This window comes from Cyprinodon tularosa, unplaced genomic scaffold (assembly GCF_016077235.1).
Source record: "Cyprinodon tularosa strain WSP-4 unplaced genomic scaffold, ASM1607723v1 ctg1344, whole genome shotgun sequence".
Classification (NCBI taxonomy): Eukaryota; Metazoa; Chordata; class Actinopteri; order Cyprinodontiformes; family Cyprinodontidae; genus Cyprinodon; species Cyprinodon tularosa.
Window position 1 is genome coordinate 14143 of NW_024038163.1, and position 12532 is coordinate 26674.

The 12532-nt window shown below is 42.7% G+C and overlaps 1 protein-coding gene across 2 annotated transcripts; it reads right to left on the reverse strand.

Moving 5' to 3' along the window:
• Window positions 1-2197: 2197 nt before the first annotated feature.
• Window positions 2198-9167, reverse strand: LOC119778519 (nucleoside diphosphate kinase B-like). Of its 2 annotated transcripts, XM_038277782.1 has the most exons (5): window positions 7620-7778; window positions 6085-6217; window positions 5026-5127; window positions 2882-2994; window positions 2198-2511 (listed from the first exon to the last, which is right to left on the reverse strand). In XM_038277782.1, the coding sequence occupies exons 2-5, from the start codon at window positions 6211-6213 to the stop codon at window positions 2397-2399; spliced, it is 459 nt and encodes a 152-aa protein (XP_038133710.1). In that variant the 5' UTR covers window positions 6214-6217; window positions 7620-7778; the 3' UTR covers window positions 2198-2396. The 2 variants fall into 2 exon arrangements, with proteins under 2 accessions (XP_038133710.1, XP_038133711.1); XM_038277783.1 differs by lacking the exons at window positions 6085-6217; window positions 7620-7778 and adding an exon at window positions 9160-9167.
• Between the last annotated feature and the right edge of the window lie 3365 nt (window positions 9168-12532).

A 12532-nucleotide genomic window follows, 5' to 3' on the forward strand; every position in this document is an offset into this window, starting at 1 on the left:
AATGATGCTTTTATATTTCTGCAAATAAATGTACAAATATTTTACTACTAATTAAGTCTCTTTACACTTTATTTTACACTAGGTCACATATGTATTTGCAAGTAAGGCATATAATTGAGGAACTTGAAAAAAAGAAACTTTGAAGAATTGGAAACAGGGATAATAATTCAGATGTTTAACCCTCTCCAGGCAGATGTTGCAGATTTGCAACAGCTAAATGCTTAGCTAATTACTCCACATCCATATTTTAAGAGCTTTTGTTACTCAGAAGTACGACAGAAGGACTCAGTGGTGCATTTGCAACAAACAGTTTCTCTCCAGCCAGCAGATGGCACTGCTGACTCACTTTCAACATGGCTGAGTCCTTGGTGTCACTGAAACAGATTTTCTAAGCACCAATTTCATCTAAGCATCACTACCAATTTCCATTATTTTGAAATCAATACTACATATGATGAATAATGGATGCGAATAGATATGACACATGTCAATTAGTAGATTTTATCTCCTCTGGGTTTTTCACCAGAGGCATCTCGATTTCAATGTTGTGGATTCGCAACCTGTGCGCAAACAGCTACCAATGAATGCTACATGCTTTATCTACTAGTTTGCCTATATTTTGAGCAACAGTTTAACAGAAACGGCCTTCTCAGTAGGTTTTGAGACGTTAATGAACAGTTTAAAAAAACGTCTCTAATTTTGTGAGATAATTTTTTTCTTTTGTTTTGTTAAATTTTGGTTTGTGACATTCAAATAAAGTTAATGTTTATATCAGATTCAGTCTTCAGTGTTAATTTACCACTGTGGGCCACTGTTGCAAATCTGCAACATCCCAGAATTCATTGCATGTGAAGGTCCCTCTCAAAAAAAAAGTCTGAATCGTATATTACTACCCCATATGATCATTTTCTCCAAATATCAGATTTTTGCTGCAACTACAACTCAATTTGAGCTTGAGAGGGTTATCAGAGCAAATTAATCAAATTTGGGCAAAAAAGTAATATCAAAATTATATTCAGGAGTGGAGAACCTGAAAAGAAGAAACCTTTTATATAAAAGAATGATTGGAAAAAGAGACTGGAGGAAGGTGGAGACATGGGAGGAAATATTTAGGAAACACCGGAAATGTACTGTAAGGTAATTTTCTCCAGTGCAAAAGAAATACCAAGACAGTAGATGTTGGAGAGGCTGAGGGGAAGACAGAGCCACTGTCATATTTTGGGGTTGTGCTAGTATTGCCACATACTGGCAGGACTTGAAAGAATGTATGAGGAAAACATTCAACACTTTATAGATTGGAAGAGGGATAAGCTGCCAGTAAGAAGCTATAACTAGGAATCGCTTGAAAATAAAGGCTCCAGCAAGGGAAGATTGGGTTGAAGTAATGCATGACATTTATATGATGGAAAGGCCAACTTTTTAGATTCACATCTGGCAAGTTTAAGAAACATTGAAAAAACTGGGTGAAAATTATATAAGTGATCAGACTTTATCATTTGTCAAAATCAGGGTTGATAACCTCTTAGAGCGTTCTATAGTTTTGGTCTGCTGAGTTTAAGAAAAAAATGTGCATTTCTATGGGATTGGACATTAGATTAATCCATAAATAAGCAGGTGAAGGATTTTTTCCTTTTCCTTATAAAGGAATGAGAGTTAGGATAAAATGTTAAAATTACAGTGCAATTGTCACCTAGCTGAAGCATGGACTGTTAAATCTACGTGGAAAACAGATGCATAAAATTTTGGAAATGCACTCAAAATGTCATTTACAAAACTATTTCTCCATTGAACCAGCATTCATGATTGCAGTTTCCACAGTTATCCAGCAGATGGTGCCATTACAATGGGGGAACTTCCCTCTGCATTTAACCCATCCCACTGAGTAAACCCCCAGTTTCCACATTGTCTATCACGGCTTCACCCATGTATGTTATACTGGGTATTTGTCATGTTAATGAGAGCTGTTCCACATCCTCTGCATGTCACCATCCATCTACATCTTCTCCATCCGTCACAGATGGCTCCACCCCAGATGGCAGTCAGAGGATGTGGGGTTTCAATGCAAGGGTCTTGCTTAGGAACCTAGAGTGGAGGCTATGGAACTGGGTACTTGCAACCTTCTCAGAGCAGTCACTGTTCTAACCACTCGGCCAACACTCCCCCCTCATAATTAAAGGATTCAATGAAAGGATAACAGTTTTATTGTTGTGCATTTATTGCAAATCAAATTAAACCTTTAACAGCCGCCAGAAAGACGGGTTACAGTTACATTTTCCAGGAATGAAGACGGTCCACATCCAAGAACAGCATGATGAGGAGGAATGTAGGTGGAGTTCCTCATCTAAGCAACAGCTAAAGAGAGGAAGTCTGAGGTCAAAGGTCAGGGTCTAAGCAGCTCAATAGAGCCAGCTGAAGGCACAGCTGGTGTAGCTGACCAGCTCCTCTGGTTTGAACCACAGGGAGATCTCCTTGTTGGCACTCTCCACCGAATTGCTGCCATGGATGATGTTCCTGGTGGAAAGAGAAGAAATATTTTTAAAACCGACCGGATCCAATCACAGAACCGACCATCACACCGGCTCACATCTCCAGCAGGCTGGAGTCCGTCAGAGACCCCACAACCACACCTAACAGACCAATTCACTACATTTTAAATGGTTAAAATCTCGGTTTATCATTTTAGCCATTTAAAGTTATTTTAGTCGCCAGGATCCAGTCTGGATTAAACGTGGTAGATGATCCGACCTGCAGCAGAGTTTCAGGAAGTGGTGATGAATCCACATCAGTTAATGGCCGTTTCCATGGAAACCTCTGCTGTAGCAACAGTCACTGCTCTATACCACCAGTTTGGATCCAGTAGGTCCACAGAACCAGAACTCACTTGCTGACATCGATGCAGAAGTCTCCTCTGATGGTTCCAGGTTTGGAGTCAGCAGGGTTGGTCTCGCCCAGCATCACCCGGCCCGTCTTCACCACACCCTTTCCTTCCCACACCTGGAAAACAAAACAGACCTGATCACCTGGGTGCTGTGCCCCCCCCTGCCACCGTGTTTAAAGAAAATGATGAGAACAGAACCAAACTGGTCACTAGAACACAGTCTATTCTAGGGCTGCAACAATGAATCGATAAAAATCGACTTTTAAAAGCGTTGGCAACGAATTTCATCATCGATTAGTTGTGTCGCGCGATCAATGCGTCATCCGCCGCGCCGTCATCACTGCCCCTTGCCTGAAAGAGGAAGAATAAAAAAAAAAATACGGCAGAGCGAGTCAGCGCCGCAGGTGCAGTGTTGCCAACTCAGCAACTTTTCAGACCCCTCCAGCGACTATTTTTCAAAAAAGCGACTAGCGACAAATCTGGTGACTTTTTACGGTGTCACTGGCGGCTTTTGGAGACTCTTACGTGAAAGCATGTATCGTTCCTACTCTGCCGTGGGGCGCCTCCCCCACCCCAACCGCGTTTTCCCGCAGGAGTCCCTCTCAGCGCTGCAGTCAGAGCCTCAGAGTCCAGACTGCAAATGAAGCGCGCATGCACCGGGATTGACTGCGCAAATTGATCACAATATTAAAAATAGCCTGCGCTTTGTAAAGCGAAAAAAGTGATAACATGCAACTTTTGTCAAAACAAATGAACATGGCACGGAACCACCATGTTTGTTTGGTTTTAAAGTGGGGAAACGTAACGTTAGTTTCTCAGGTAGCTCATCTGATGCTTTCCTTAGCTTGTTAGTAGGTTACAGACAGTGATAAGGTTGGCTACTTATTTTACTTTTAATTTCATTTGAATTAGCTTAAGCAGCGTTCACATTTACTTTATAAATAAATTAACTTGCAAATTATGAGGGCAAGGCTTTTAAAGTTTAAATCTTCTGGCAAAGATAAAGAAGATCCTGCAATTTATGGAAGTAAAGCAGAATAAAATCCAGCAAGATCAGTAATATGTCAATTAATTATCTGCCACATTCCCATGTAAATATCTGTCTTTGGAGGATGTATTTTTTAGCACCCCTAGTTCTCTCATTTTTATTCCAAATACAATTTATAATTAGAATCACAGGGCTATTTTTATCTCTATGGTTCAGTATTTTCTCAAGTAGCAACTTTAACTGCTATACTTTCCTGTCTTAAAAGGCAGAACTCTTCTAGTTAAAAAAAAAAAAAAACTCAGTTGAAATGGGGGGACCTATTGTTTGAGCCCCTTAGGGGCTTATAAAAACAAAAATGTCTTTATGTGCTTTATGAAACAAAGTAGCCTATGTTTTGTGGATGTACAGCTACATTTCTCATGTAAGTTTGCGTAGTTTTAAAACAAACATTTATTTTTTATTTTGCACCAGTACAGTTAATGAGCAACCTGTACTTGTGTGCTTGTTTGTTCTGTCTAAAATGTTTATTTTGGAATAAAGAGGTTAATATAAAAAATGTTTTTTGTCCGATTCATCGATTAATCGAAAAAATAATCGGCCGATTCATGGATTTTTAAAATAATCGTTAGTTGCAGCCCTAGTCTATTCTAGGGCTGCAACAACGAATCGATAAAAATCGACTTTTAAAAGCGTTGGCAACGAATTTCATCATCGATTAGTTGTGTCGTGCGATTAATGCGTCAACCGCCGCCTCCGTCATCACATCCACTTGACTGAAAGAGGGGAAGAAAAAAAAAATAAAAATACAGCAGAGCGAGCCAGCGCTGCAGGTGCAGTGTTGCCAACCCAGCGACTTTTCAGACCCCTCCAGCGACTATTTTTCAAAAAAGCGACTAGCGATGTACAGCTACATTTCTCATGTAAGTTTGCGTAGTTTTAACTCAAACATTTTTCATATATTTCACCAGTACAGTTAATGAGCAACCTGTACTTGTGTGCCTGTTTGTTCTGTCTAAAATGTTTATTTTGGAATAAATAGGTTAATATAAAAAATATTTTTTGTCCGATTCATCGATTAATCGAAAAAATAATCGTCCGATTCATCGATTTTTAAAATAATCGTTAGTTGCAGCCCTAGTCTGTTCCACCGCATCCTCACCATGGCAACCACCGGACCAGAGCTCATGTAGTTGACGAGGGTAGGGAAGAAGGGTCGGTCCTTGAGGTCCTGGTAGTGCTGCATCAGAAGGTCCTCAGAAGCCTGCAGAGAACAAACATCAGTTAAACGTCTCCACCTTCTTCCAGCCAGCGGCCATCTTTCATGCCGTGATGTCACAAATCCGCCACCATTCCTTCAACCCTGGACCTCAGGACTCGCTGCCACCATCTTTTAGAGTCTCTGCTGCAGAAGAACCGGAGTCCTACATACTCCTGGACCTCGGCCCGCTTCAAGGCTCTGACTGCTCTCAGGTCCATGTGAAAAACACCAGCAGATCCAGTTTAGAGGTTCTGCTCCCCAGGGCCCCGATACCAGGAGCCCTTTAATTCACTGCCTGCCATGTGCTGATCCAGTCACCTTAAATGGAACAAGGTGAGCTAGAACCAGAACCTCATTTTTGGATCCAAGATCATTTAACCCCAGTGATTTTCTGATGTGATACTTAGAAAAGAAGCTTTGTTCAAAGGTTCTGTAATCGGTTCCTTTTGAATAAAAATCAAAACACTGTTGGGATGGCAGCAGAACCAACCGGTTCCGACCAAGTCGGTGGGACTAAAGCCAGGCGCTGTAGACCTCTGGGTTCTGATGTTCAGGTCCACTTTTATCCCTCCTGGAAGGTCCATCCAGACCGCTGAACGTTACATCTGGGCTGCTTTAATCTGAGAACTTGGAACCATTTTGGACCGGCGTGTGGGATCCGCCCTGATTACGGATCCGGACTGCAGGAGTCAGAGGCAGGAAGGAAAGGAGCAACAGTCGTAATCTGTGTGGGCGCTGAGAGTTGCTCCATCTGTTCAGACTAACAGATAATCCCTGACTTCACCAGGCAGAGCGTTCCAGAGGGAACCTCTTGCATAACGCAGACACCCTGATGAGTCTGCTTTCATAAGCAGCTTTAGGTTTGGTTCTGCTGGGTTCTGGTCAGGAACAGACCTGATGGATAATCTGCTCTCCAACACAGCTCAAAAGAAAAGCCCTGAGCTCTTTATCACTGCTCACCTGTTTCATCTTCATGCCCACAAGTTTGAAGCCCTTCATCTCGAACCTTTTGATGATCTCGCCGATGATGCCGCGCTGAACGCCGTCGGGCTTGATGGCGATGAAGGTACGCTCCTGCAGCTCAGCCATGGTTCTGAAAGAAAGAGACGGAGTGACTCAGAGGAATCAGAGGCGTTCCGCCTGACAGGAGGACCGAGGCTGGCCGTCACTCACAGCGGCGTGTCGCATGCAGTGGGAGGAGCCGAGCCGGCAGAGGCCCCAGACCCCATGGCAGCATCAGACGTTCAGGGGTCCTCACTGCTGGGGCCGGTGGCTAAGCCGCTCTGACAGGGCTGCAGCCATTGACCAATCACAGCTTGAGCTCAGTGTCCAATCAGACATCAGCAATAAATATCTGATTAATACCGTCAGAAAATATGTCTGATAAACTTCCAATAATTAAAACCGAACTCTGATCCTGAACCAGGAGAGATTCACCCTCAGTCTGACCTTTAAAGGTCAGAGGTCAAGTTGTTCAGGATTTTCCTCTGGTTCTCGTGTCAAACGGCACAGAACCAGAGGTCATCGTCTCCTAATATTGTCAAAGGAAATGTTGGCTGCAGTCAGACCGATTAGATCAGAGGCAGCAGGTCCTAAGGACACAAAATCCCTTTAGTTCTGCTCCAATCACAAGCTGAGCACAGACTGCTGGATCAGAGGACAGCAGGAGTTAAACCTCATCATCCTCAGAGGCCTGCAGATCAAATCCTCATTTGGCTCCTTGTCAACCAGCAGCAACATCAGCATCATTCCTCCTCTACTCCGCAGAAAACAGTGAAGGGAAAAACCTCTGACTGCAGCGTTTCAGCAGAACATGAAGAGCTTCGGCAGATCTGATGCCAACTCATGAACCGGAGGCAGCCTGGCTGCCTCTTCCCAGGCTGGTTTGCCTGGTTTCATCAGTCAGGCCGTTTTAGGCGGAATTAATCTAATTATTTCCGCATCAGGTGAACTGGAGCAAAATGGCAGCAAGTTAACAGCTGCAGCACCTCTGGGTGAGGCAAGCATAACCTCCCAGTACAGGGGGGGTCACTGCGCATGCGTACTGAATTATTCAATAGGGCTGATCGGGAACTTTTTGTTCAAAAGGTTCTGATTTCTTTTATAATTATGTTGTTTTTTTTTTTAACTAAAAACCTTCAGCTGCCGCCGCGTTGTGACGTAGAGGCCACGCGGCACCGAGTGATTGGCGTCTGAGCGCGCGCCAGGAGCTCAGCAGCGCGGGGTCCGCTCGGTCTGGAGCGCTAATCCGCCGCTTTGGACCTTCTGCTGACCGGCTGTGGTTGCGGGGAGCAGCGGCGGCCAGAAACAGGCTGGTTCCGGACTGGTTCCGCCTTTTCTGGGCCTTCGTGAACCGCCACATGGTCCCTTTGTTCCCGCTGCAGCAGAACCGGACTGGACCGGATTTTAACTCAACGCACGCGGCTAACATTTCGGACGGAAACTCAGCGACGTTTGAAATGAGGACAAAGAGAAAAGCTTGTTTTATTTGTTACCTGATGAGAGACGCTCCGCGGTGATGTGATGTCAGTCCGGCTTAAAGGAGAGGAAGAACTACGGTGGCCGCGCAGCAGCTCTTTATAGGCGGGGGCCGAACTACGGCAAGCCACTGGAGACAAAGTTCCTGTCTTGACTCCTATGCAGAGATTGATCTAAGGCAGACATTGAACTCTTTTCCATTAGTCCTGGAATTCTGTAAAAAATACATGATTTCCAAGGTCTGTTGGTGTGTCTATAAATATATTTCTAGTTCTTGTTATGCAGAGACAGATTCTAGATCATCACTCTAGATTATTCTTGATCATCATTCTCAGGGCCGGATCTAGAAAAATATTTATGGGGTGGTGAGAGGGGGGCAGGAATTTTTGAGGGGGGGAACATATGGCATTTGTTTACACTGAATTTAATCACAGTTATCACAGTTTGGTGAGAATAGTATGTAGAGTAAGTGTTTCATATAAAACAGTTCATATTAGAAATACATCGTACAATGTGATCTCACCTAATAGGAGATAGAAGAATAATAACACTACTTCTAGAGGGGCCTTATGACAGGAAAGGTATTAAGGTAAGACACAGGTGCTGAGTCACAGATGTGTGAGATTGACTGTCAGAGAGGCAGCTTTGCAGCATTTGACCAAGAAGAAACTATAGAAAGAAAACGTTCCCCATCAGAGATCTATGGACTGAGCTGTACTAAAGTTAGCATAACTACACAGTAGAAATAAATGGGTCAAGGCACCAAACAAGGTACCGGACATCTATGTATTGTTTACTCTGAACACACATTTACCCCATTTGTTCCTCAGTAACTTAACATACAGCAGTTAAGGCAACATGAAAGGGACATTTCATGCATGTAGATATGCTGTAGATAGAGCTGCTGTATCAACAAATCAACCTGAAGGCAGGTACTGTATGTTACATCAACATCTCCACTAATCTGAAAAGAAGCAACAAAAAAATACATTTTGCTTCCAGTCTGAAAAAGTACAAAACATGTTGTGAGTAGGTTCATACAGGTCATTTCTGGATAGTTTCATACTATATATACAAAAAAAGAAACAACAACAATGCTTCATATTAAGCAGGATTTATATTTATTACATTTTTAACTTTACTTTTAACACTTTTGGTTTTATTAAAGGAAATATCAGATTTTCTCAGGTGCCAAAACAAAATGTAACAGCTCTGTAAAGGCTCACCAGAGAGCATAACATAAAGTTAACATGACTATAACAGCTGAATGTGGCGATTTCTATGTTGCTCAGCAAAACGCTTCACTAATGTATTTAGATCCAATGCCTTTGTGCATTTTGATTTGGGTACAAACAAACTTGATCGTCTCTTTTCTGTCATAGTTGACCGCAAATATGTCTTTATGAGCCTGAGACGTCAGGCCTAACTAACATAGTTAGAGAAATAACGTTCTGCAACCTGATTTTTATCATCTCAAAATCAGCATTGCAGCTATGCTAGCAACATTGTGCTTTCATTATGATTTCATTTCTCGATAGATAGTTAATCAGTTTTTACCTGTTTCATCCCGTGTCTCCTCTCCCCATCACCCCTGGCTCCCTCGCTTTGCCTCATTCGGTTTTCAAAACAAATCAGTCTCAGTTGCTCTTGCTTCATCTCGTGCTGCATTCACTGCAGTCCGACATTAGAAATTAGCGATCGTACTTCTCAAATCATCCATAATTTATAAGCCTTTCCATCCCTACCGCCAAATGGTAGCTGAGATGACCCGATCATCAGAGTTCATTCTCTAATCCAGAAATCTCTGCCAATACTGACCAAAGGCCATCAGGTGGCCATCTAACACTATTAAGAAACTAATATCAAACCACTCAGATACTAAAAATGTTCATCGTTCATTAAAATACAACACTTTCCCTTCTCATTCATGTTGTATTATTAAATAATCAAAAAGCCAAAGCTGATGTCAGACATCTTCAGGTGGGCGTCTTCATCTTTCTGTTGATGTTGGTCCTTATACAAGCGACATTTTGAACGTTGTCTGCAGAACAGCTGGTCTTCAACACATCAGGTGGACTACTGATGTGTTAATTAACCAATCAGAGGGGATTATTCTGCCCCTTTATCCTGATTTGTTTTGTTGAAGCTTTTCCTGGTTACTTCCTGATGAGCTCAGATGAGCTCTGATCACTTTCTATTGATGACTTTGAGCCACACCTCCTCGTGCTGAAGGATGGAAGGATGGCTGAGATGGTCCTCCATGAGGGTCTCCAGGCACCTTGGTCCGTCTGTAAAGCCGTCTCTAACTAAGGGAAAAAAGCTCTTGTAGGTCATTTTAATGTGTCACCTGTCAGTCCCAGTCTGGCCAGAGGTCAGTGGTCAGGTCCGTTCTATGGTCCAGGAACGGGTCGACCCGTCATGAGCTCATGTGGACAAAAACTGGGAGTCAAAGTTACCAATAGTCTGAATTAAAGGAGCTGAGAGAAGGACAGATCAGATGTTATCTTACCCTTTCACAAACAATAGTAGATAAAACAAGGTCATGTAGCTTAAAGAACTTTAGATTCACAAATCATTTAATTATTCCATAATTTCAAACTTACCCAGTAAATTTATTTCCTTAGTGTTCGGTACTCTTTCACTTCTGCACCTGCAGAAATCCAAACAAACTTCTCAGCAGAGGAGGGAGGGAGGACAGTGTGTGTGTCAGGGGACTGCAAAAGTATTAAACTATTCATACTAGTTAAATAAACAGAGATCGATGGATTTCACTCAGTTTCGCTACCCGACAGTGGTGACTAATAACAAAGATGGTGCAGACCCCACGCGGTGGAGGAGGAGTTATGTGACCAATGGAGTAAAAAGCATTGAACATCTGTCTGAACGGTCAGTTAACTGAGTTCACTATAAAGTTCACTATATAGTCCCCGTTCTACAAAGTGATGGAGGGATTTAGGGGTTAGGGCGGATGTTCAGAGACAGGTCAGGTGGAGGTCAACTAATTACATTTTCTGAAAAACTATATTCTGACCTTATATTGGCTGGTTAACAAGCTAATCAAAATCAAAAGAAAGAAAAGCTTGAAAGACTGACTCCCATCATGATGAAGTGCTTCCAAAGGCTGGTTAAAGAACACTTCGTCTCCAGTCTGCCACCAACATTCGACCCTTTCCAGTTCGCCTACCGACGGAACCGCTCTACTGAGGACGCCATCTCTGCTGCTCTCCACCTGAGCCTGGCACACCTGGAGGAGAAGAACACCCACATGCCGATGCTTTTCCTGGACTTCAGTTCAGCTTTCAACACCATCATCCCACAGCATCTGATGGGCAAACTGAAACAGCTGGGATTCAATACACCCCTCTGCTATTGGCTACTAGACTTCCTCACCAACAGACCTCAGTCAGTCCGGGTCGGACAGAACACCTCTGATGTCATCAGTCTAAGCACAGGCTCCCCTCAGGGCTGTTTCCTGAGCCCCCTGCTGTTCACACTGATGACACATGACTGCGTTTCCAGGTTCACGACCAATCACATGGTGAAGTTTGTAGACGACACCATGGTGGTGGGCCTCATCAGAGACAACAACGACCTGAACTACAGAGAGGAGGTGGAGCAGCTGGTGGTGCAGAGATAACAGCCTGATCCTGAACGTGGAGAAGACCAAGGAGATCATGGTGGTCAGCAGCACCAAATTCCTGGGGGTGCACATCACAGACACCCTCACCTGGACTGGAAACACCACCTCACTGGTCAAAAGGTCCCAGAAGCGCATGAACTGTAAATTTACAGTCATGTTTATATTACTGTTATATATATATATATATATATATATATATATTTTTTTTTTTTTTTTTTTTTTTTTTACTATTTTTCAAGGCTGCACTTTTAAAAAAGATGAAATTGTCCAGAGAGCTGTTTCCAAACAAAATTTATTTTTGTTTTAGACTTGTGTAAACAAAATGAAAAATAAATCTGTCTAAGTCTTATCAACACATGTATGATTCTAAGCTAGATGAAAAAGACGAAGTTAACATAATATTTCTTTAGGAGTGCGATTGAAAACAGATTTTATGTCTGTCCAAAGAAGGACGAACGTTGTAACAGGGATTACTTTTAGAAACATTTATGCTGCTCCAAGTGCAACGCGCAGGCTTTCTAATCCTATTTCTGATTTACTAATTACAAAACCAATGGGGACGCTTATTTACTGTGATTTACCGTGTAACTTGATACTCAGAGACTTGATCCCAAATGGAAAATTGTTCTCAAGCAGCACAGAAACAGATCGACATCTATAATCCATCTTTTAAGCTAAAGAGGAAAGAAAGTCAGACAACCAGTGGTGTCTGGTTACAAGCAATAATAGCAATCAGGGTCATTCAGCCAATTAAAGGAGCAGCTACCAATCAAAACCTGGCACAGGATAATAAATGAAAACAAGTTAAGGAACCTTTTTGGATCTGGAGTTAAAATAGGTTATAACTTGCATTTTCAACCCAACAGAATGGATGTTATATTTAAGGAGTGGACAGAAAAAGGGTAAATAAAGTAAAGTGATCTCTGTTAGAGGAGGACAGACGATTTCAGGGCCTTAGAAATATTTCAGACTCTTCTTGGTGGGTGGAACAGGTCTGAGATAGAGCAGGCTGTGCAGAAGCTCAGAGTAAGTCGGCAACGCAGATGGAGAAATATTTTACAACAATGGAAAACAAAATGAACTTTTGTGAGTTCACAATGGAGAAATTTACCCTCTGCATTTAAGTCATCCCTTGGGGAGCAGTGGGCTGCCATTGTGCGGCACCCAGGGAGCAGTGTGGGGTCTGGCTCAGAGTCAGCATGGCAGGCTATGGGTGTTGAACTCACAACCTCAGTATTCCAACATGGAACGAGTTTGGATGGAAAAATATAATCAGCTTTTAGAGTTCAG